General features: G+C 44.5%; 1 protein-coding gene across 1 annotated transcript in view; it reads left to right on the top strand.

Moving 5' to 3' along the window:
- Positions 1-16442, top strand: part of LOC118650539 (protein FAM151A-like) — a 37212-nt gene extending 20770 nt beyond the window's left edge. The window contains 1 exon segment of the mRNA XM_036298945.1: positions 15908-16442. Coding sequence (XP_036154838.1) covers positions 15908-16442 — 535 coding nt within the window.
- The last annotated feature ends 5837 nt before the right edge of the window (positions 16443-22279 follow it).

The following is a 22279-nucleotide window of genomic DNA, read 5'->3' as shown; positions in this document are numbered from 1 at the left end:
TGCACCCAGAGTATGGTCCTAGAGCCCAGGTAGGGAGGCAGGTGTGGACCCTCTGGCATGCACTCATTGCTGGTGGTCCTGGGGAGTGGATAGGGTGGTGCCAGAGGTCTCTCTGGAGTGCACTCACTGCACGCATCTGGAAGCCCATGGCAAGGTAGCATGCCACTCACTACAGGAGCGTGGCAGGGTCCCTTGCAAGTTATGGCTGACTAGTGGCTCACTGTGTGTGTTTGGGGTGGTGTCCAAGGCCAGTCTGGATGTTGGTGTGGCTGTGCTCCTAGCCTCTGTTGTTTCCCCCTTCAAAATGGCGTGGTTTCCATGCCAGAGCTGCGCCCGGCCTTGGAGCACCTATGGCAGTAGCATGGGCTCTTTGTCCAGGATAGCCTGATCCATCAACCCCTGAAATTACTGCGAGATCTCTCTCTCTCTCTCTCTCTCTCTCTCTCTCTCTCTCTCTCTCTCTCTCTCTCACACACACACACACACACACACCACATCCACACACTCCCTTCTTACCCCTTTCCTCACTCACACTCTCCCCCTTACTGCCGACCTGCTGGCCACCATGTTGGGAGTCTCTCTGTCATTATTTCTTCAAATAAATTTTCAATATCTTGTGCTCTTTGTTCTTCTGGCACCCCCATAATGCGAATGTTGGTACACTTGAAGTTGTCCCAAAGGCTCCTTACACTATCTTCATATTTTTGGATTCTGTTTTCTTTTTGCTCTTCTGATTGGGTGTTTCTTGCTTCCTCATATTTCAAATTGTTGATTTGATTCTCGGAATCCTCTACTCTACTGTTGAATCCCTGTAAATTCTTCTTTATTTCAGTCAGTGTATGCTTAATTTCTGACTGGTACTTTTCCATTTTTTGCCATTCTCATTAAGACCCTTGAAAGTCTCACTAAGTCCCTTGAAGGTCCCATGAAGATTCTTGAGTAACCTGATAACTATGGTTTTGAATTCTATATCCAATAGTTTTCTTTCTTTCATTTCTAACATGTTTCTTTGCATCCGTAATTTGGCTGCTTCCCTGTTTCTTTGTATTGGGTAGAGCTGCTATGTCTCCTTGAGTTGATAGAGTGGTATTGTGTAGTAGGTATTCTGTAGAGCCCGGTGGCTAAGCCTCCCCAAGTCACCTGAAGTAGACACTCTAGGTGCACCCCTTTGTGGGCTGTGTGCAGTCTTGTTGTAGTTGAGACTTCATTGCTGTTGGTGTCATTGGGAGGAATTGACCTGCAGGCCAATTGGCTGTGAGGATCAGATGCGATTGCAGTGGGAGAGCTGCTGTGCAAGAAACACCCCTGTGGAACAGGACTTGCTTCAGTGGGGCTATGGTGCTCACTGCATCTGCCCCTTGGGTGTGTCACTTATGGATGTGTAGAGTTGTAATCTGGTATGGTCTCACGCTAACCACTGGGTGCATTGGCTCGTGGGTCTCCAGGGAGGTACAAAGTCAGTCACTGCCTGGGGCTACCTGGCAGGAGCTACAGAGAGATCTGCAGATTCCTCCTATTTGTATTTGTTTTGGAAGTGCCCAGGCAAGGCCCAACTGTGAATCAAGGCAGGCTGGTAGTAGTGCCGTGTCTTGGGCCTTTTATTAATAGGTTTGGGGCTCACTGACCCAGCTGCAGCTTGTTTGAGCAAGGACAGGCCATTTGTATGCAAAAGCCACTGCACACACGTTGGGCGGGGCTGCAAATTGGATGGAGCAGGGTTTCAGGGAATCACCAGGGTGAAGCAAATAGAAATGGCTGCCAGTTAGCCCTGCAACCAGGGAAGCCCCAGCATAGGAACAATGACCCTTGCGAGCACCTCCATCTGGGAGAAAGCTGCCTCCTGAGTTCCTGCCCTGATGCCAGATAATCTAGTTCCTCCTCATATGAGTCTGTGCTCCCCAGAGCTTTGCCTTAGTGCTGGAGCTCAGAGGAAGTGGACCTTCTAAGTTCAGTTTGTGCACTGGCCCTTTAAGAAGAGCAGCTGGGTCTCCTGCAGCCTCTGTGTCACTGAGCCCCAATCCCTACTGGTTTTTACAGCCTGTAGCTACAGGGACTTCTTTTCCCAGCTCTGAGAGCATGGACTGGGAGTCTGGTGCGGGGCCTTTGCAGAGATGATCTCCGTCCTGCTTAAAAAAACAGTACACATGGGTGTCAGTCCTACCCATTCCAAGCTTCTGCCCCTCCTACCAATTTCAGTGTGCTTTCTTGTTTACTTCTCTAGTTGTAGAACTTCCATTCAGCCATCTCTCAGGTGGTTCTGGATGATGATTGTTTTGTATGTTAGTTGTAATTTTGATATGGTTGTGGGAGGCAGCGAGTACAGGCGTTTACCTATGCCGCCATCTTGGTTCTCCACAACTTAACAAATTTGAAGGATGCAGCAAAAGCAGTGCTGAAAGAGAAATTTATAATATTGAGTAGAATATTAAAAAAGAAGAAAAATGTAAAATCAATCATTTCCACCCTAGGAAACTAGAAAAAGAAGAGCAATTAAATTCAAAGCTAGCAAAAGAAAATCTATATAATAAAGAGCCATGGTCATAATGACCAAAGGCTCGACCAGACCAGAAGTCAGTGCTGGGTTGCCATGGCTGCTGCTGGCACCCCGACCAAGCACTGACTGCCTAGGGTGACGCAGATCAGGCCCAGAGAGAGGCCTGCAGAGAGAGGCAGGGTCTGATCCATAGTCTCTGTGGCAGCCGTTGATCAGAACTTGCCTCTCTTTTTCTCCCAGCCTGGCCAACAGCCCTGCCTCCATTTCTCTCCAGGCCTCCACTGGGGCTGCTGATCACCCACCTTTCTGATCAGGCCCTGTTGATAGGCCCAGAGATGCTGACTGGCATAGAAACTGACCAATCAGAACCAAATTGGGTCTACTGTGAGGAGCCAATGGCTGCCTAAAAGGTGGAGCTTTTGACGTTGACTAACATAGAAACGACCAATCAGAACCAAATTGACCAGCAGGGAAGGGCAGTTGGGGGCGAGATCAAACTGGCAGGGGAGGGCAGTTAGGGGTGATCAGGCAGGCAGAGGCAGTTAGGGGCAATCAGGCAGGCAGGCAGAGGGGTTAGGGGCAATCAGCAGGCAGGCAGGTGAGTGGTTAGGAGCCAGCGGTTCCAGATTGTGAGAGGGAAGTCGGACATCCCCTGAGGGGTCCCTGATTGGAGTGGGTGTGAAGCATCCATCTTATATAAAAACTGCTGTTTGAAATTTTAACCCTGATAGTATGGCTTCTGTAAATGCTTGCTTGCTTAAGTAATAAAGAAAATAGACTTGCCCATTCCAGAGAGGTTGTAAACTATGCCTCAGACAGAGTTGTCAGTGCTGATATCAGGCAAGGCCTTGAGATATGGTCTCATGGTCCCTTCCCAGCACATAGGCCTTCTATCTCAGAAGGCCCGGAAGTCTCATTCCAGATTTGGGAGACAAAGGACTGGAAAAAGTATAAATAGAGGAGTTTCCTCCATGTTGGGGGGCCCAGAATTTGAAAGACACATTTTTCTCTGGCCCTGCACAGAATTTGATAATAAAATGTAACTCCCTTTCTCTAAGCGTGGCTTGGTTTTTCTCTGGTCTTCTGCAACATTAATGGTTCCCTGACTGGGAAGAAGGCCAAACACGCTAGCTTTTTGGCCTCTGGTGAGTGGACTGGGTTTGGGTCCCTGGGGAGGGGGAGCCAGACAGACCTCTGGGAGGCAGCACTCTGCTGATTTAGCAGAATTGAACCAGGGGACTCTGGGCACTCCCGGACCTCAGCCCAGGACCCAGCCAGCATCTGGAGAGAGTGGACGGACACTTCTGGACCTGTTGACAGAATTGGTAAGGTAGGGGCCTTATCAGTCAGGCCCACTCCAAGTGAGCGGAAGGGGGAGCTTGATCACCTCCCCAGAAGTCAACGACTTCCTCAGGCAAATTAATCAGGAATCAGGTGTACTGTTTAAACTCTGGGTAAATATCCGGTAGAAGTCAAAAACTCAGACTATCTGGTGTATGAATGTAAGTGTGAGTCTGTGTGAAGCGAAAGCTACTTTGTGCCATCTGGCTGTACACATGAGAGTATTTGTTATCTCTGTTGTTTGTTTAAAGATAGGGCAAACCCCGCTTTAGAGGGAAGACAGTAGAGAACTTTTAATTGCTTTTCCCTGATGTATAATTTTGCTGTGTTAGGTTAAAATTTTGGAATTCTAGGGTTAACTTAAAGGTATAAAACTTGTGAAGGGTGCAACCCAGAGAAGTTTAAACAAAGGCTTGTTGGGTTAAGATTAGTACATTTTCTCATGGCCTGTGTAGGGTGAGGGAGAGGGACCGCTGGATTGTTATCATGTGGTCCCAAGACCTACAACCTGCCTGCCCTTCCTAATAGATTTACAGTAGGTCTCTGTTGGGGACAGCATCCGCTCTGACTGGGGGAGGAAGAGAGCTGAAAACTGCTCTGGAGCGGGTGTGAGATGGGGTAGTGGTGGTAGGATTTGCTAGATAGGGTAGTAGGCTCTCAGCCTGCTGAGATGGAGGAGCCCTAGGCTGGGGGACAGGAGGATAGTCAGAGAGATCAAAAGTGGTAAAGGAGGAGAAGGATTTGAGCCTCTGGGGCTTACAGTAAAGAAGGAAAAATCTAGGAGGGAGAGCAGCTAAGGACAGAGTAAATGGTTAATGCAGAAAAAGGGGGGGCGTCGGTGGGGAGAGCAGGGAGAGATAGTTTTTGTTGATTTTTACTTATCTGAACTATGCTGGACTCAAGGCCGCAAGCTGCTACTAAACACAAGTTTTTCTCTGCCCCGTTTTGTTCTCTTTAACCCTTCCAATACTAAATTAGACTGATACAATATACTCTAAATTACATAAGGAAGCAGTTCTTACCTGTTCTTAGTAATCTAAGAAATACTGGCTGTTACTTTATAGTAATCATTAAAGGATTGAGGTTTGTAAGAATAAGGAATTACTGAGTAGAAGGTCTGAGGCATGGTTATGCATTTTTAAAGGACATAGAAAGAAGGTTTGAAGGCTAATTTAGGAGTGTAAAATTTATAAAGGGTGTGTATGTAATAAGGAGAAGAGAAATGTTAAAAGGAAATTAAATAATACAGGCCAGTAAGCCAGGAAAAGTAAATAATTTACATTCTGCCTCCCTAAACAGAGGGTAAATAGTTATGCCCAAGTACTTAGGGGGGCTGATAAAAGAAATCCAACAGTTACTGTTTTGTTATAACTCTGGAGAGTCAAAAAAAAAAAAAAACTGGCAAGGAAAATCAGAAGATCTTAAAGCAGGTCAGTACATTTTTCTTCTTACATAATTCCTCTGAAATTTGGCAATGCTAAATAAATCATGGCAATATATTTCTTTGCATAAATTCAATAAGACCAGTTTCCAATATTGGTTTTATTGACTGAAAACTTTGACTGGAGTATCATTTTTTTATTTTTTATTTTTTTAAAAATATATTTTATTGATTTTTTTACAGAGAGGAAGGGAGAGAGATAGAGAGTTAGAAACATCGATGAGCGAGAAACATCGATCAGCTGCCTCCTGCACATCTCCTACTGGGGATGTGCCCGCAACCAAGGTACATGCCCTTGACTGGAATCGAACCTGGGACCTTTCAGTCCGCAGGCCGAAACTCTATCCACTGAGCCAAACCAGTTTCGGCATGGAGTATCATTTTTTTTAAAGATCCCTGTCTGAGCTGTAAAGACTTGAAGCCAATAAGAGTGCCATGGAGAAAGCCTGGTATCCTGCTTGGTAGCCCTGAAAATAGCTGGCGCTGGAGCATCAGGCCCAAACCCTACCATCGCTGGTGGTTGGTCAGAGTAGAAGAGGAGTAATAAGGGCGCTTCTGCATCCCTGCAGGACCCCCACACACTCTGGGCCGTCATGAGTAGGAAGGCTGCTGAGAAGGGCCTTAAAGCAAGGACAATGGGCCTGGGTAGAGCCACTGCAGGTGAGGAATTCACCTAACTCAGCAGATGCTGCAGGCAGGCCTGATGGCAGCTGGATGGCTTGGCTTCCTGGCCCTATGGGACACATTAAGATTCAATCATGAAATTCCAGCAAAGGTAGTCAGTTACCATTCTTGTGTTTATGCAAACAATCAGGCCAAATTAAATACAATAGATAAATTGGTCTTGATTTGGCTCTTAATAAACAGAGGGATAATTTTAAGGAGAAAAATCTATTTCAATAGAGGTTATTAAAACTGAAAAGTTTTCTTTCCCTTCCACCGGACCATTTGTTACAGTTTGTCTCCTCCAGGTCACAAGCCCACCTCCTTCTGTGCCCAGGCCTCATAGTCCCTCTGACAGACAGCAAGGATCTCTTGGCTCTGAGAGAAACTTCTGACCCACCTCAGCAGGAAGTAATTACAGAAGAAATCCAACGTCCATTTTCCCTGAAAGAATTCAGAGCCAAGATCCTTAAGGTAATATAGTAGGCAGTTAGACAGACATGAGCAGAGCAAGGACGATAGGCCAACTGGCACTGCCAGATGTAACTAAGTCTTTCCATCTCTGGTGAGACAAGGGAACTCCCCAGAAGCAAGAGGGGACTAGGCTGCAGACGAAACAGCCCAGGAGGCTGCCCTAAAACCAGTGGGGCCTTTACAGATTCTCATGGCTCTTCCAGACCCTGACCTACCCACCTCACCAGCTTACACAGAAATAAACCCAATCTAGAAAAGCTGAAATCCATAACCAATCTTTACCCAAGTTCTTTCAGGCTTTACAGTCTACCCAGAAAGCAGACCAGAAGCACGTCTGAGATGCTCTGCCTGTATCCAGTTCATCCCTTCCAACCTGGTGACTCTGGGTAAAGAAATTTGCCATCCAAGGACTGATTCCTACCTGGAAAAATCACCCCCAAGGCAGTTAAGGTCAACAGGAGTCTGATGTGGCTTCATCACACCTGGCTTAAGACAGCCCAGGAAAAATAGAGAGTCCAGGACTCTTTGGACCCTCTAAAGATTACACCTGGCCCTCATTCTAGGCCCTTATCTTATAAACAGGCCCACTGACTTTATTTGGCAAAGAATTAATTCTATCAAGCTTATACTCCTCAGGGGTCAATATAACTCCCTCCCCAACAATGACCCAAAAGAGTCAATGATTTGACTCATGTACATAAAACCAGTGGGGAATGAAGTAACCATCTTATATAAAAACTGCTGTTTAAAACTTTAACCCTGATAGTATGGCTTTTGTAAATGCTTGCTTTCTTAAATAATAAGGAAAATAAGACTTGCCCATTCCAGAGAGGCTGTAAACTATGCCCCAGACAGAGTTGTCAGTGCTGACACCAGGCAAGGCCTTGAGATATGGTCCCATGGCCCCTTCCCAGCACACAGGCCTTCTATCTCAGAAGGCCCGGAAGTCTCATTCCAAATTTGGGAGACAAAATGACTGGAAAAGGTATAAATAGAGGAGTTTTCTCCATGTTGGGGGGCCCAGAATTTGAAAGACACATTTTTCTCTGGGCCTGCACAGAATTTAATAATAAAATGTAACTCCCTTTCTTTAAGCGTGGCTTGGTTTTTCTCCAGTCTTCTGCAACAGGTGCAGGCTGGGTTGAGGGAACCTCCACCCCCTTCTATGCACAAATTTCGTCACTGGGCCTTTAGTAAATTATAAATGTTAGATAGAGCAAAAATCAATGAAATTGAAAATAGGAAATTGGAAGGGAAAACCAATAAAAGCAAAAGTTGGTTCTTTAATAAGCTCAATATAATCAATATACTTCTAGCCAAACTTCTTAGGAAAAAAAAAGAGAGAGCGAGCCCTGGTAGTATTGTGTACTGGTTGGAGGATTGGTCTAGCTAGAGACTGAAGGGTCATGGGTTTGATTCCCAGTCAAAGGCATGTGCCTCAATTGTAGGTTTGATGCCCAGCCCTGGTTTGGGTGCGTGTGCGAGGTAGCCAATCTATGTGCCTTTCTCATGTCAATATTTCTCTCTTTCCCTCTCCCCCACTACTCCTTACCTACCTCTTCTCTCTACAAAAATCAGTCAATGGAAAAAATATTCTCCAGTGAGGATTTAAAAAAAGAACACAGATAGTATCAGAAATGAAAGACGTAACATTACTACTACATTGACATTAAAAGGATAATTGAGGAATACTATGGATAACTCCGAGACACAATCTACCAAAACACACACAAGAAAAAGACAACCAGAATAGGCCTATATTGTTAAATAAGTTGGGATAAGTCTACAAAATGCAATGTTATTTGACAATAAAAAGTAATGACATACTGACACATGCTGTAACACAGATAAACCTTTAAAACAATACGCTAACTGAAGAAGCCAGTCACCAAAGGCCATTTATATGAAATGTCTACAATAGGCAATAGAACCTAGAGAGACAGAAAGTAGGTTGATTGCCTAAGGTGGGAAGGTGGGGGTGAGGATAAGAAATGGAAGTGATTGCCAAAGGGAACAGGATTTATTTTAGGATGATAAAAATGTTTCAAAATGGACTGTAGTGATGTTGTGCAACTCTGTAAATATACTAAAAACTGAATTGAATTAAATGGGTGAGTTTTGTGGATTTATGTGACTTATATCTCAATAAAGCTATTTTTTTTTTTAAAAAAGGTGGTCAAAGTCTTTTAAGGGAAGCCTCAACATGGAAGAGAAAGAACAAAGCAAAGAAAGAAATAAACAGCAAAACAACTACAAACAATAAAAAGGAACCCCATAGGACATAGAAACACTTGAGAAGCAGATAAAAACGAACCTTGAAATAATAAGAGAAATAATAAACATAAAAATTAAAGATATAAAAAAGAACAGATTGTAATGCCTGTCCCCAAAAACATATAACATGAAATCTGTAAGATAGAGTCAATGAGATCTTCCAGAAAGTGAAATTAAAAAGACATAGCATATAAACATGAATCAAAGGATATAAACATGAGAAAATTAGAGGATCATTTGAGGAGATCCAACCTTTAGGAGTTAAAGAATGGAGAAAATAAAGTTCAAACAAATAATGCAAGAAAATTTCCCAGAACTGAAGGGCACCAGTCTCTAGGTTGTAGGACAATGGGCATATAGAGATGATCCTAAATACTTCTAGAGAGAGGACAACAGGACAATTATACAGAACTGAGAATCAGAATGTCAGTCACATCAGAAGCAGAGAAACAAAGGACTCATGCCTTCAAAGTGTTGCATGACTTTTCATGCTAGAATTTTATGTCTACCCATCTTTTTGATCAAGTAGAAAAAGGATATTGTCAGACACTTGGCAAAAATAGGATCCCACAGGAAAGTGACAAAAGGAATTTCCAAAATGACAGCTTGTCAGACTTGGAGAACAGCCAGTTCAGACTACAGGAAGAGATGGACAAAGCATTAGTGTGCTCTTAGAAAATAGGCTGGCACGGAGAGGAAAGGAGGGAAAGAAGAAGGGTAAGGGGGTGGAGGGAGGAACTTGCAGTTTCAAAGAAAACAAAGCAAATAAAAAAACTAGGAAATTATTAAGTCCAGGAGTAAAAAAAAGTTTGTATAAGAAATAATCACAGGGGGTTGGGGAGGCCAGGGGATTGTCAAGGATGGGGGCGGAGGGGGGGGGGGGGGGGAAGGAGACATATGTAATACTCTTTGTAATACTTTAAGCAAGAAAAAAAAAAAGAAACAATCACAATATACTATTTGTCTCAAAAACTACAAGCATAGCCTTTAATAATATTTATATTGACAACTGATTTAACGAAATTTTTAAAAATATGCTTTCATTGATTTTTTTTAGAAAGAGAAGGGAGAGGGAGAGATAGAAACATCAGATTGGCTGCCTCCTGCATGCCCCCTGCTGGGATAGAGCCTGAAACCCGCCATGTGCCCTGACCAGGAATCAAACTGGAGACCTCTTGGTTCATGAGGCCGAAGCTCAATCACTGAGCCACACCAGCCGGGTTGATAGAACTATATGGGGAAACAGAGGCTGGAGTTGGGGGGGAATATAAAAGAATTACCAAAAAATACATTTGATAGAAAAGGTAAAATAAGTAAGTAAAGAAATATCATTAAATGTTATTAGTAATATAATGAAAATCCCAGATAAATCACTTAGAAAACATGAGAGTGGTTATGTTTGGGGAACAGGAAATGGCAAGAGGTAGACGGGGACTCCGTTTTATAGTAATATAACTATTTACATTTGTCATGTTTATAAAATTAAAAATTAGATTTAGTCCTAACCAGTTTGGCTCAATGGATATAGTGTTGGCCTGCAGACTGAAGGGTCCAGGTTCCATTCTGGCCAAGGGCATGTATCTTGGTTGTGGGCTTGATCCCCAGTAAGGGTCGTGCAGGAGGCAGCTGATGGATGTTTCTAACTCTATCCCTCTCCCTTCCTTTCTGTAAAAATCAATAAAAATACATTAAAAAATGAATAAATAATAGATTTAAACAAAAAAGAAATTATGAAGGATTTAAACCAATGGTCTTATCTTATTGGGGTGATAACTTTATAAGGTATATACATGTCTAAATGCTGTATATCTAAAACTAACATATTATTGTATGCCAACTGTAATAGAAAAATAAATTTTAAAAAACTAATTAATTAATAAACTTGTAGTCTTTTTTCATTTATTCTTTTTTTAAATTAAATCTTTAATGTTCAGAATATTACATTTGTTCCTCTTTTTCCCCCCCATAACTCCCCTCCTCCCAGTTCCCACCCCACCCTCCGCCCTCACTCCCCACCCACTGTCCTCATCCATAGGTGCACGATTTTTGTCCAGTCTCTTCCCGCATCTTCCACACCCCTTTCCCCCCCCAAGAATAGTCAGTCCATTCCCTTTCTATGTCCCTGATTCTATTATGATCACCAGATTATTTGTTCACTTGATTCTTAGATTCACTTGTTGATAGATGCATGTTTGTTGTTCATAATTTGTATAATTTGTATCTTTACCTTTTTCTTCTTCTTCCTCTTCTTAAGGGATACCTTTCAGCATTTCGTATAATACTGGTTTGGTGGTGATGTACTCCTTTAGCTTTTCCTTATCTGTGAAGCTCTTTATCTGACCTTCAGTTCTGAATGATAGCTTTGCTGGATAAAGTAATCTTGGTTGTAGGTTCTTGGTATTCATCACTTTGAATATTTCTTGCCATTCCCTTCTGGCCTGCAAAGTTTCTGTTGAGAAATCAGCTGACAGTCATATGGGTATTCCCTTGTAGGTAACTGAGTTTCTTTCTCTTGTTGCTTTTAGGATTTTCTCTTTGTCTTTTGCTCTTGGCATTTTAATTATGATGTGTCTTGGTGTGGTCCTCTTTGGATTCCTTTTGTTTGGGGTTCTCTGCGCTTCCTGGACCTGTAAGTCTAATTCTTTCACCAGGTGGGGGAAGTTTTCTGTCATTATTTCTTCAAATAGGTTTTCAATATCTTGCTCTCTCTCCTCTTCTGGCACCCCTATAATTCTGATGTTGGTATGCTTAAAGCTGTCCCAGAGGCTCCTTACACTATTTTCATATTTTCGGATTCTTTTTTCATTTTGCTTTTCCAGTTGGGTGTTTTTTGCTTCTTCGCATTTCGAATCTTTGACTTGATTCTTGCGCTCCTCTGGTCTGCTGTTGGGTGTCTGTACAATATTCTTTTTTTTTATTTTTTTATTATTAGTTAAGGTATTACAAATGTGTCCTCATCCCCCCCATTAACCCCCAACCTCCCCCCCCACACACAAACTCATGCTCCCATCCCCCCGTTGTCCATGTCCATTGGTTTGGCTTATATACATGTATACAAGTCCTTCGGTTGATCTCTTCCCCTTACCCCCGCCCTCCCCTACTTTCCTTCTGGGGATTGATAGCCTGATTGCTGTTTCTCAGTCTTTGGGTCTGTCCCTTTTCATCAGTCTATGTTGTTCTCTATAATCCACAAATGAGTGAGATCATGTGGTATTTATCTTTCTCTGACTGGCTTATTTCACTTAGCATAATGCTCTCCAGTTCCATCCATGCTGTTGCAAAAGGCAAGAGTTCCTTTTTTTTTTACCGCAGCAAGTATTCCATTGTGTATATGTACCACAGTTTTCTAATCCACTCATCTGCTGATGGGCACTTAGGCTGTTTCCAAATCTTAGCTATGGTGAATTGTGCTGCTATGAACATAGGGGTGTATATATCCTTTCTGATTGGCGTTTCTGGTTTCTTGGGATATATTCCTAGTAGTGGGATCACTGGGTCAAATGGGAGTTCCATTTTTAGTCTTCTGAGGTAGCTCCATACTGTTCTCCACAGTGGCTGCACCAGTCTGCATTCCCACCAGCAGTGCAGAAGGGTTCCTTTTTCTCCACATCCTCTCCAACACTTGTTGTTTGTTGATTTGTTGATGATAGCCATTCTGACAGGTGTGAGATGATAACGCATTGTCGTTTTGATTTGCATCTCTCGTATAATTAGTGACTTTGAGCAGGTTTTCATATGTCTTTCGGCCTTCTGTATGTCCTCTTTCGAAAAGTGTCTATCTAGGTCCGTTGCCCATTTTTTTATTGGATTGTTTATCTTCCTTTTGTTAAGCTTCATGAGATCCCTGTAAATGTTGGAAATTAAACCCTTATCGGTGGTATCATTGGCAAATATGTTCTCCCATGTAGTGGGTCTTCTTTTTTTTTTTTTTTTTTTTTTTTTTATCTTTGTTTGACTGTTATTTATTTATTTATTTATTTATTTTTTGATTCTTTTTTTTTTAATTAAATCTTTATTGTTCAGATTATTACATTTGTTCCTCTTTTTTTCTCCCCATAACTCCCCTCCTCCCAGTTCCCGCCCCACCCTCCGCCCTCACTCCCCACCCACTGTCCTCATCCATAGGTGCACGATTTTTGTCCAGTCTCTTCCCGCATCTCCCACACCCCTTTCCCCCCCAGGAATAGTCAGTCCATTCCCTTTCTATGTCCCTGATTCTATTATAATCAACAGTTCATTCTGTTCATCAGATTATTTATTCACTTGATTCTTAGATTCACTTGTTGATAGACGCATATTTGTTGTTCATAATTTGTATCTTTACCTTTTTCTTCCTCTTCCTCTTCTTAAAGGATACCTTTCAGCATTTCATATAATCCTGGTTTGGTGGTGATGAACTCCTTTAGCTTTTCCTTATCTGTGAAGCTCTTTATCTGACCTTCAATTCTGAATGATAGCTTTGCTGGATAAAGTAATCTTGGTTGTAGGTTCTTGGTATTCATCACTTTGAATATTTCTTGCCACTCCCTTCTGGCCTGCAAAGTTTCTGTTGAGAAATCAGCTGACAGTCGTATGGGTATTCCCTTGTAGGTAACTGAGTTTCTTTCTCTTGCTGTTTTTAAGATTCTCTCTTTATCTTTTGCTCTTGGCATTTTAATGATGATGTGTCTTGGTGTGGTCCTCTTTGGATTCCTTTTGTTTGGGGTTCTCCGCGCTTCTTGGACCTGTAAGTCCATTTCTTTCACCAGGTGGGGGAAGTTTTCTGTCATTATTTCTTCAAATAGGTTTTCAATATCTTGGTCTCTCTCATCTTCTGGCACCCCTATAATTCTGATGTTGGTACGCTTGAAGCTGTCCCAGAGGCTCCTTACACTATCCTCGCATTTTTGGATTCTTTTTTCATTTTGCTTTTCCGGTTGGGTGTTTTTTGCTTCCTCGCATTTCAAATCATTGACTTGATTCTTGCGCTCCTCTGGTCTGCTGTCGGGAGTCTGTATAATATTCGTTATTTCAGTCCGTGTATGCTTAATTTCTAGTTGGTTCCCCAATATAAGATCGAGGGTCTCATTAGATTTCTTGAGGATCTCACTACATTTATCGGCGGCTTCTAGACAGTTCTTAAGAGACCTTAAAAGTGTGGTTCTGAACTCTATATCTTCCATTGACAATTTTGTCCTGTTTCTTTGTCTCCGCATTTTGTTATGCTTCCTTGGTGCACCTCCTAGTGGTCTTTGTTTGCAGTCTTATAGTTAAATCTTGATTGTTGTAGCTAATTCCAGGGAGGGTTTGACCTCTAGGCCAAGTGGCTATGAGAATCAGCTGTGTCAGTAGTGAGAGAACTTCTGTCCTCTAGGGAGGTGCTAATCTAGCCTTTGCCTGAGGCTATCCGGCAAATGCCTGTGTGCAGGGCTTGGGCGGGGCGGGTAGAACAGGATCAACAGGGTGGGCCGGAGAGAGCAGTTATGGCGGCTCTCAGTCCTGTCCCCAGGGGCTCTGCCTCTCTGAGTCCCAGCACCCGCTGCAAAGCTCAGAGAGAAAGCTGCACTCGCTCTGACCGAAGCCAGACAGTCCCGCTTCTCCCGTTTGAGTCTGGGTCGCTAAAGATTCGCCCGGATCTGGAGCTCAGAGTCTGCGACTCCCTCCCGATTGAAAACGCCAACCGCGCACTCCGCACCTCAGAATTTGACTTCAGCACTGCGCCTCCTCTGAGTGTCCGTATGCGTTTCTCTTTCCTCCTAGTTGTAGGACTTCCACTCAGCCAGCGTTCCTGTGGTTCTGGGTGATGTCCCTTCCGTTTTTTGGTTTCACTTTTGAAGTAGTTGTTCAAAGCAGCAAACTCCGGCGTTAACCTATGCCGCCATCTTGGTTCTCTCTAGTAAAAGGTCCCTGTTTGCAAATGTGCTGAAAGGGTTTAGTACCTGTTGCTGCTGGAAGAGAAGGGGCTGATATCCCCTTCCAGTGTACTGCCTTCGAAGAGGCCTGGTTGCTGCTCTGCCAAGGGGACTGGTGGGAAGACAAGGAAAGCAGGGCCCTGTAAATAATAAACAGGGTTAACAAAAGGGCAAAGAAAAGGGCACTCTCCCTGGACCTGGGAGCCATCAGGACTTTGAAATGCTCTAAGAGAGGAGGAGTCTGACTCAGAGACTGGCTGAAACTTCATTGGGTTAGGAGGACCGGTGGCTGCATATTGAACTTACAGACTACAGTTTGCTAGGCAGAGGTCCAAGCCCAGTTGTATAGAGGTTAAGCTACCTGTGTACAGCAAAACAATTTTCTCCTATGCCAGAATACATTTTAAGGAAATTGGACAAACTGTTTTTGTGGCTAGAAAGAAGAACTGGCCGCAATGCACAGCCCTGACAGTAGCCTGCAGAAAACTGTATAATAGACTTAGATGATGCCTGCATCTTCATGGACATGGCTCCAGAGAGACAAGGACAATTTTGCCTTGTATAGGAAGGTCAATAATAGACTTTAGTCACCTCCCTAAAATGTATAGCCCTACCATATGTCATGTTTAGTAGCAGAAGATTTAGCTGCCTGAAGCAGCCATGGTGCCAATATTATGTTTCATTGTATTAATATGTTGTATTAACCTTTGATTCTCTTACAGGTTTGAATGTAGCTGTAGCTGCCAACAGTTGCTGTAGACTGGTGATGGTCTACAGTCCTTGGTAGTCTTTGGGAGTAACTGGCAAGTGTCCAGTCTCCCACACTGAGGGCCATTGTTATGGCTATGTGTTAGCTGTCCAAGAAGGGGGCTATATGGGGTGAACCTCAAAAGTAAAGGGTGCCTAGCTGCTGAGAGGGCAGGTGCCCAACTGGGCAAAGAAGAATACCCATTAAGTTTTGGTCTCTATTGAGAGACAGTTGACAGTTAGCAACCTGTATACTGTCTTGCAGGCCTGTGTGACCATGCCCATGTCAGGGGTAGCACAAAAGCTCAACTGTAGCAAACTGGGGAAGGCTTGTCTAGAACAGAGGGGGTTAGTAAAGTGGTGAATACTAGCCCTCTGTTACAGGAATTACAGACCCTGTGAGGTCCTGTGACATGTAAGACCCTGTAAGGAAATAAAGCTCCTTTAGTCCATTCTGAGAGAACAAGTCAAGTAAGGGGAGCCCTACTACAGGAACAGCTGTAACTATCTATTTAAATATAGACACATTGTAAATTTCTTCTTACCATTTAAAGACAGATTAGAGGCTGTGTTTCCCTCCAGGAGACCCAACTGGAACCCCTATAGTGACAGTGGAAAGGAGGCTCTCGATCGCTATCTCCAGACTCTGTTGGGAGGCATCCGAGCTGCTGCTCGGAGACCCACAAACCTCTCTAAAGTGACAGAGACAGTCCAGGGGCCTAACCCTGATGCCCCGGAAAATCAGAGGGCTGTAAATGTTACATTTGTTTCCCAGTCGGCCCCAAATATTAGGAAAAAATTGCAGAAGTTAGAGGGCTTTGAGGGGAAATCAATCTCCAAGTTGGTTGAGGTGGCCCAGAAGGTTTTTAACAATCAGGAGGACCCGATGGCAGGTTTAAACACCCGAATGGTAAAGGTCCTCCTGGCCATAAGCGAGGAAAAAGGCCCAAGAGGCCAGAGAGACAAGGGCCAAGAAAAGCCTCACAGAAGAAAAGGAGTCCAACCAGGCTTGGGAACAATCAATGTGCATTTTGCAGAAAGGAGGGACATTGGAAAAGGGAGTGCCCTGAACGTGCGGGGGGAACCAACTCCTGTGTTGGTGGAGGAGGTGGATTAGGGTTGTCAGAGCTCAGCTGGCCCCCGAGAACCCAGGATAACCCTGACAGTGGAGGGCCAAAAGGTGGACTTCCTTATGGAACTCATAGCACTCACTCAAGCCCTCTAATGGGGAAAGGAAAAAAAGAGTAAACATTTCAGCTTCCTGAAAACAGCTGCCTTGAACCCTGCCACACTCCTCCCTGACCCCTGACGAGGAGGCAGAGGCCCCTTTGCATGACTGCGAGGAGACACTGACTACCTTCACTTCCCTCCGTGAGGACCTTATGGACCAGCCCCTACAGAATCCGGATAAGACCCTCTACACGGACGGACAGGAGCAGCTTCGTAGAGGAAGGTACCCGGTATGCGGGGGTGGGGGTGGGGGTGGGGGCGGGTCGGGCAGTAGTGACATAAGGAGGAGCCAGGGGAGATCTACAATCTGCCAGGATTAGAAAGAAGCCCTGGTGAGGGCCCCGGCACTCGTCCTGCCAGACCTACCCAGGGACTGCAGGGATATATTTCCTCACACTGCCCTTACAGAAGGACACGGGAGCCACCTTAAAGAAGTCTCTTGACCTCAGGAGGAAAGGACATTAAAAATGCTCCTGAGATACTCAACCTCCTGGCAGCCATATAGGGGCCAAGGAAGTGGCCAAAAGACCAGTAGGGCCCTAGAAGTTCTCGTAGCCCTGCCAGAAGGCTCCCAGAGAAGCCTACTCATCTGCCAGAGGAGCAGAGGCTAGCTGAGAAACTAAGGGCCTGGGAAGGAGAGGCTAGATGGCTAATTCTGCCAGACGGGAGGCCTATAGTGCCAGAAGCCCTGAGGCAGACCATCGCTTCCCAGACCCACCAGAGTACCCACCTGGGGGGAATGAAGCTATCAGAACTACTGGGAAGAGAATTTTACATCCCAGGGCTCCAGAAAATATCCCAAGACTTGGTTAGAAGGTGCCAAGTGTGTGCCCGGTTAAATCAAGGGCCCCCTGTTGTGGCCGCGCCGGGACAGTGATTCCGAGGTCAGAACCCCGGAGAACACTGGGAAGTGGACTTCACCGAGATACCAGGAAGACAAGGAGGGTATAAATACTTGCTGATTTTCATTGATACCTTCTCTAACTGGCCTGAGGCATACCCAACCAAGACAGAGACAGCACAGGTAGTAGTTAGGAAACTCCTCACTGAAATTGTCCCCCGGTTTAGCCTACCACTATACATGGGGTCCGACAATGGCCCGGCGTTTATCGCCAAAGTTACACAATCCATAGTTAAGGCCCTGAGAGTTACTTTAAAATTGCATTGTATTTATAGACCACAGAGTTCTATACAGGTAGAGAGGATAAATCGGATCTTAAAGGAAACATTAACTAAGTTAAAATTAGAGACTGGAAAAAACTGGGTAAGTCTCCTTCCTCTTGCTCTCCTCAGAGCTAGGTACATCCCGTATGTTTGGCAGGCCACCACCTCTCCTTCCCTACCTAAGGGAGGAAGATCTTGCCTGGCTGTCTACCCGAAATTTGCTTAAGTCCTTACAGGCTTTGCAGAGCAGCGCCACGTCGGCACAATGGGTGGTGAGAGCCATACGGGAGGAGGACGTGCTGAGATCCAGTCCAACACAGCCTGCCTTCTCTCCGGGTGATCTCGTCTGGGTGAAGCGCCACAACCCTAGCAGCCTGGAACCTAGATGGGATGGACCCTACCAGGTGGTGCTGAGCACTCGAACCGCCATCAAAGTCGCAGGAAAGAGGCACTGGAAATTGTAACCCCGTCCTCCTCATGCCTCTCGCCTGGTGGACTGACCAATAGGAAGGAGAAAGATGTGGGGACTAAGACTCTATGTCAGCAGCTGAGACCCTGGCCAATTCTTCACCATCCAATGCCGGACTCTTCCCCGGCGGCTCAACCCCTACATTGCCAAATGCCTCCTCAATTTCATATCGTAGAGGAGGGCCCTGAATCAAAGATTTGATTCGGGCATAAGACCAGTAAGGAATGTGCTAGGAGGAGGGACTGTGGCATGGAAAGGTTACGGAATATGCTAGAGGGAGGGACTGAGGCATGGAAAGGTTACGGAATATGCTAGAGGGAGGGACTGCGGCATGGAAAGGTTACGGAATATGCTAGAGGGAGGGACTGCGGCATGGAAAGGTTACCGATTGTGTCAGGGTCAGGGACCGTGGCAGAGAAAAATTACTAGTTGTCTTAAGAAACAAAGTGTTATGATATGCTCCAGCCAGGTGTGACCCTGTTTTCCTACTGAACTTTTAACCCTGCCAGTTAATGCTTTGTAGTTCTCGCCAATAAAAGCCTTACAGGACCCTTAGTCTGCACTACAAGCTGCGAGGCTCCCAGAGGGGGAGGGATGCAGCTATAGTGAGCTGGCCAGCTTAATAAAGGCTCCTAAATTTAAATTCTGAGTCAGTGGTCTATCTTGCTGATTGAACCCATAACAAAAAGCACATCTAGACTGCTAGGAGGTGCACAGGTGTGGAAGAGCATAGGTACCGGCTGGCAACTGGGTACGGTGTGGTCTTTTTCAAGTGGGAGGGAGATGCAAACTCCCGACTGTTCTGAACTCCAGTACCAGGTGACTCTGGGGACCCAGACACATATGGGGAGAAACTGGACTGTCTGGCATTGGGCTGGAACATGAGGGCAGCTTTCTCTCAGAGGTGCTTGCAGCGTTCATTGTTCCTTCACGGGGCCACGGGACACAGAGACCCGGGGACCTATCCAGGGCAGGGCCGACCGGCAACCATTGCTGTTTGCACCGCCCTATGATTCCCTGAGACCACGCCCCACCCAACTTACAACCCCACCCAAGCTGTGTGCAGAAGCTTTTGCATATGAATGGTCTGGCCTTTAGCAACCTAACCTAACAAACTGCAGCTGGATTAAAGGACCCCAGAGCTTCCAAAAGAAGGCCTAAGGCTCATCAGCAACATGCATTGCTTCACAGCTGCACCTCATGTGGGCACCTCCAAACCCCAAACAAAGAGGAGGAATCTGCAGATCTCTCTGTAGATCCTGCTGGATGGCCTCAGGCAGTGGCTGACTTTGCACCTCCTTAGAGATCCAAGAGCCAGTGTACCCAGTGGTCAAAGTGAGAGCATACTAGATTACAACTCTTCACATCCATAAGAGACACACTCAGGGGGCAGACTCAGTGAGCACCAAAGCCCCACTGAAGCAAGTCTTGCCCCATATAAGGGTGTTTCCAGCATAGCAGTTCTCCCATTGTAGACAAAACTGAGCCTCACAGCCAATTGGTCTGGAGGTCAATTCCTCCCAGTGATACCAACAGCAATCAAGGCTTAACTACAACAAGACTGTGCACACAGCCCACAAAGGGGTGCACCAAGAGTGTTCACCTCAGGTGACTAGGGAGGCTGAGCCACTGGGCCCTATAGGACACCTAGCACAAAAGCCACTCTATCAACACAGGGAAGCAGCCAAAATGAGGAGACAAAGAAACAGGTCATAAATGACAGAAATGGAGGAAAGCAAACTACTGGATATAGAATTCAAGACCATGGTTATAAGGTTACTCAAGAATCTTCTAGAAACCTCTGAGAAATTTAGTGAGACCCTCAAGGATATGAAAAAGGACAAATTAGAAATTAAGCACACACTAACTGAAATAAAGAATAATATACAGAAATCCAACAGCAGGCTAGAGGAGCGCAAGAATCAAGTCAAAGATTTGAAATATGAAGAAGCAAAAAACATCAACCGGAAAAGCAAAAAGAAAAAATAATCCAAAAATATGAAGATAGTGTAAGGAGCCTCTGGGACAATTTCAAGCGTACCAACATCCGAATTATGGGGGTTCCAGAAGAAGAGAGAGAGCAAGATATTGAAAACCTATTTGAAGAAATAATGACAGCGAACTTCCCCTACCTGGTGAAAGAAATAGACTTACAAGTCCAGGAAGTGCAGAGAACCCCAAACAAAAGGAATCCAAAGAGGACCACACCAAGACACATCATAATTAAAATGCCAAGAGCAAAAGACAAAGAGAGAATCTTAAAAGCAGCAAGAGAAAGAAACACAGTTACCTACAAGGAAGTACCCATACAACTGTCAGCTGATTTCTCAACAGAAGCTATGCAGGCCAGAAGGGAGTGGCAAGAAATATTCAAAGTGATGAATAGCAAGAACCTACAACCAAGATTACTCTACCCAGCAAAGCTATCATTTAGAATTGAAGGTCAGATAAAGAGCTTTACAGATAAGAAAAAGCTAAAGGAGTTTATCACCGCCAAACCAGTATTATATGAAATGTTGAAGGGTATTCTTTAAGAAGAGGAGGAAGAAGAAAAAGGTAAAGATAAAAAATTATGAACAACAAAGTGACAACAAATACATGTCTATCAACAAGTGAATCTAAAAATCAAGTGAATAAATAATCTGGTGAACAGAATAAACTGGTGAATATAATAGAATCAGGGGCATAGAAAGGGAGTGGACTGACAATTCTTGGGGGGAAAGGGTGTGGGGGGTGCGGGAAGAGACTAGACAAAAATCTTACACCTATGGATGAGGACAGTGGGGGGGGGGGCGGGTAAGGGCATGGGGTGCGGTGGGAAATGGGTGGAGGGGAGCTATGGGGGGGGGGGAAGAGGAACAACTGTAATAATCTGAACAATAAAGACTTATTTTTTAAAAAAATCTCTGAAACAAAGAGGCTTGAAAAGTACAAATACGGGAGACTTCCTGTATGCGGTGCTCAGAGATTTGGAAGAGACACCTCCCTCTGGGCCGCCACAATAAACGACTCCTAATTAATTGGCTTATTAAGGCGTCTTGTATCTCATTTACTGATTTATGATACAACACCTTCCTCTCTGAAATCAATACAAATATATTTTTAAAAAAACTTAACTGATTCGGACTCTCTTTGACTCATATAACTAATAAGTCTGAAAGAAGTTATACAAAGTTATACAAAGCTGGGGTAAGACTCACGGCCACTGAGTCCATGCCCAGGACTCATTCTCTTACATGATCCTGCGTCAGGAATTTTAAAACAAAGGGACAGAGGTATCAATTAATGCCAATTCATGTTTAGAGATAGCAAAAAAATATTTGATCACACTGGTGTAGGAGTTGGGGGAAGTGAAAGAGAATGCATGAGACTTGAGGCTTTCACAGCAGAAGAGTGAACTACAAACAGGGTAAACCCAGAGAAATCCAAACCAAGACATGTTCTAATTAAACTTCTAAAAGATAATCAAAGAAAACACCTTCAAAGCAGCCAGAGAAAAACAATATCTTATCTACAGGGGAGATAATTAAAATGACAACAGATTCTCGTCAGACACCACCCAGGCTAGAAGGAAGTGGTACAGTATTTCTCAACTACTTAGAGAAGTGTCAACCCAGAATCCTATACCCCAAACTGGATTATACCCCAAAATATCTTTCAGGATACAGAGAGAAATGAAGACACTTTTAAATGAAGGAAAACTAAGAGTTTGTTGCTAGTTGGCCTATCCTAAAAGAATGGCTAAAGGAAGTTTTCCAAAGAAGGAAAATATAAAAGAAAAAAAAGGCCTTCATACATCAGGAAGAACTCAGTAAGCAAAACTATTAGTAAATACAATAGGCTTTCTTTCTCTTCTTGAGCTTTCTAAAGTATGTTTGATGGTTAAAAGTAAAATATAACAGTATCGGGAAGTGCCCTGGGCTGCCGCCTCAGTCCCAGCTGCGGCTGCGGCTGAGGCTGCGGGCCCTGCCGGTTACATAACTGGTTGAGGACTCCGCGTGGCCCCACTTCCAGCTCCCTGCTGAACCCCACCCCACTTATGGCTCTCTGAGACCCTAGGATGTGCTGAGCCCCAGGGGTCCTCCGCTGCT

Source organism: Myotis myotis, unplaced genomic scaffold (assembly GCF_014108235.1).
Source record: "Myotis myotis isolate mMyoMyo1 unplaced genomic scaffold, mMyoMyo1.p scaffold_m19_p_3, whole genome shotgun sequence".
Lineage (NCBI taxonomy): Eukaryota > Metazoa > Chordata > Mammalia > Chiroptera > Vespertilionidae > Myotis > Myotis myotis.
The sequence above is the reverse complement of the archived record's forward strand: the minus strand, read 5'-3'. Positions and strand labels throughout refer to the sequence as shown.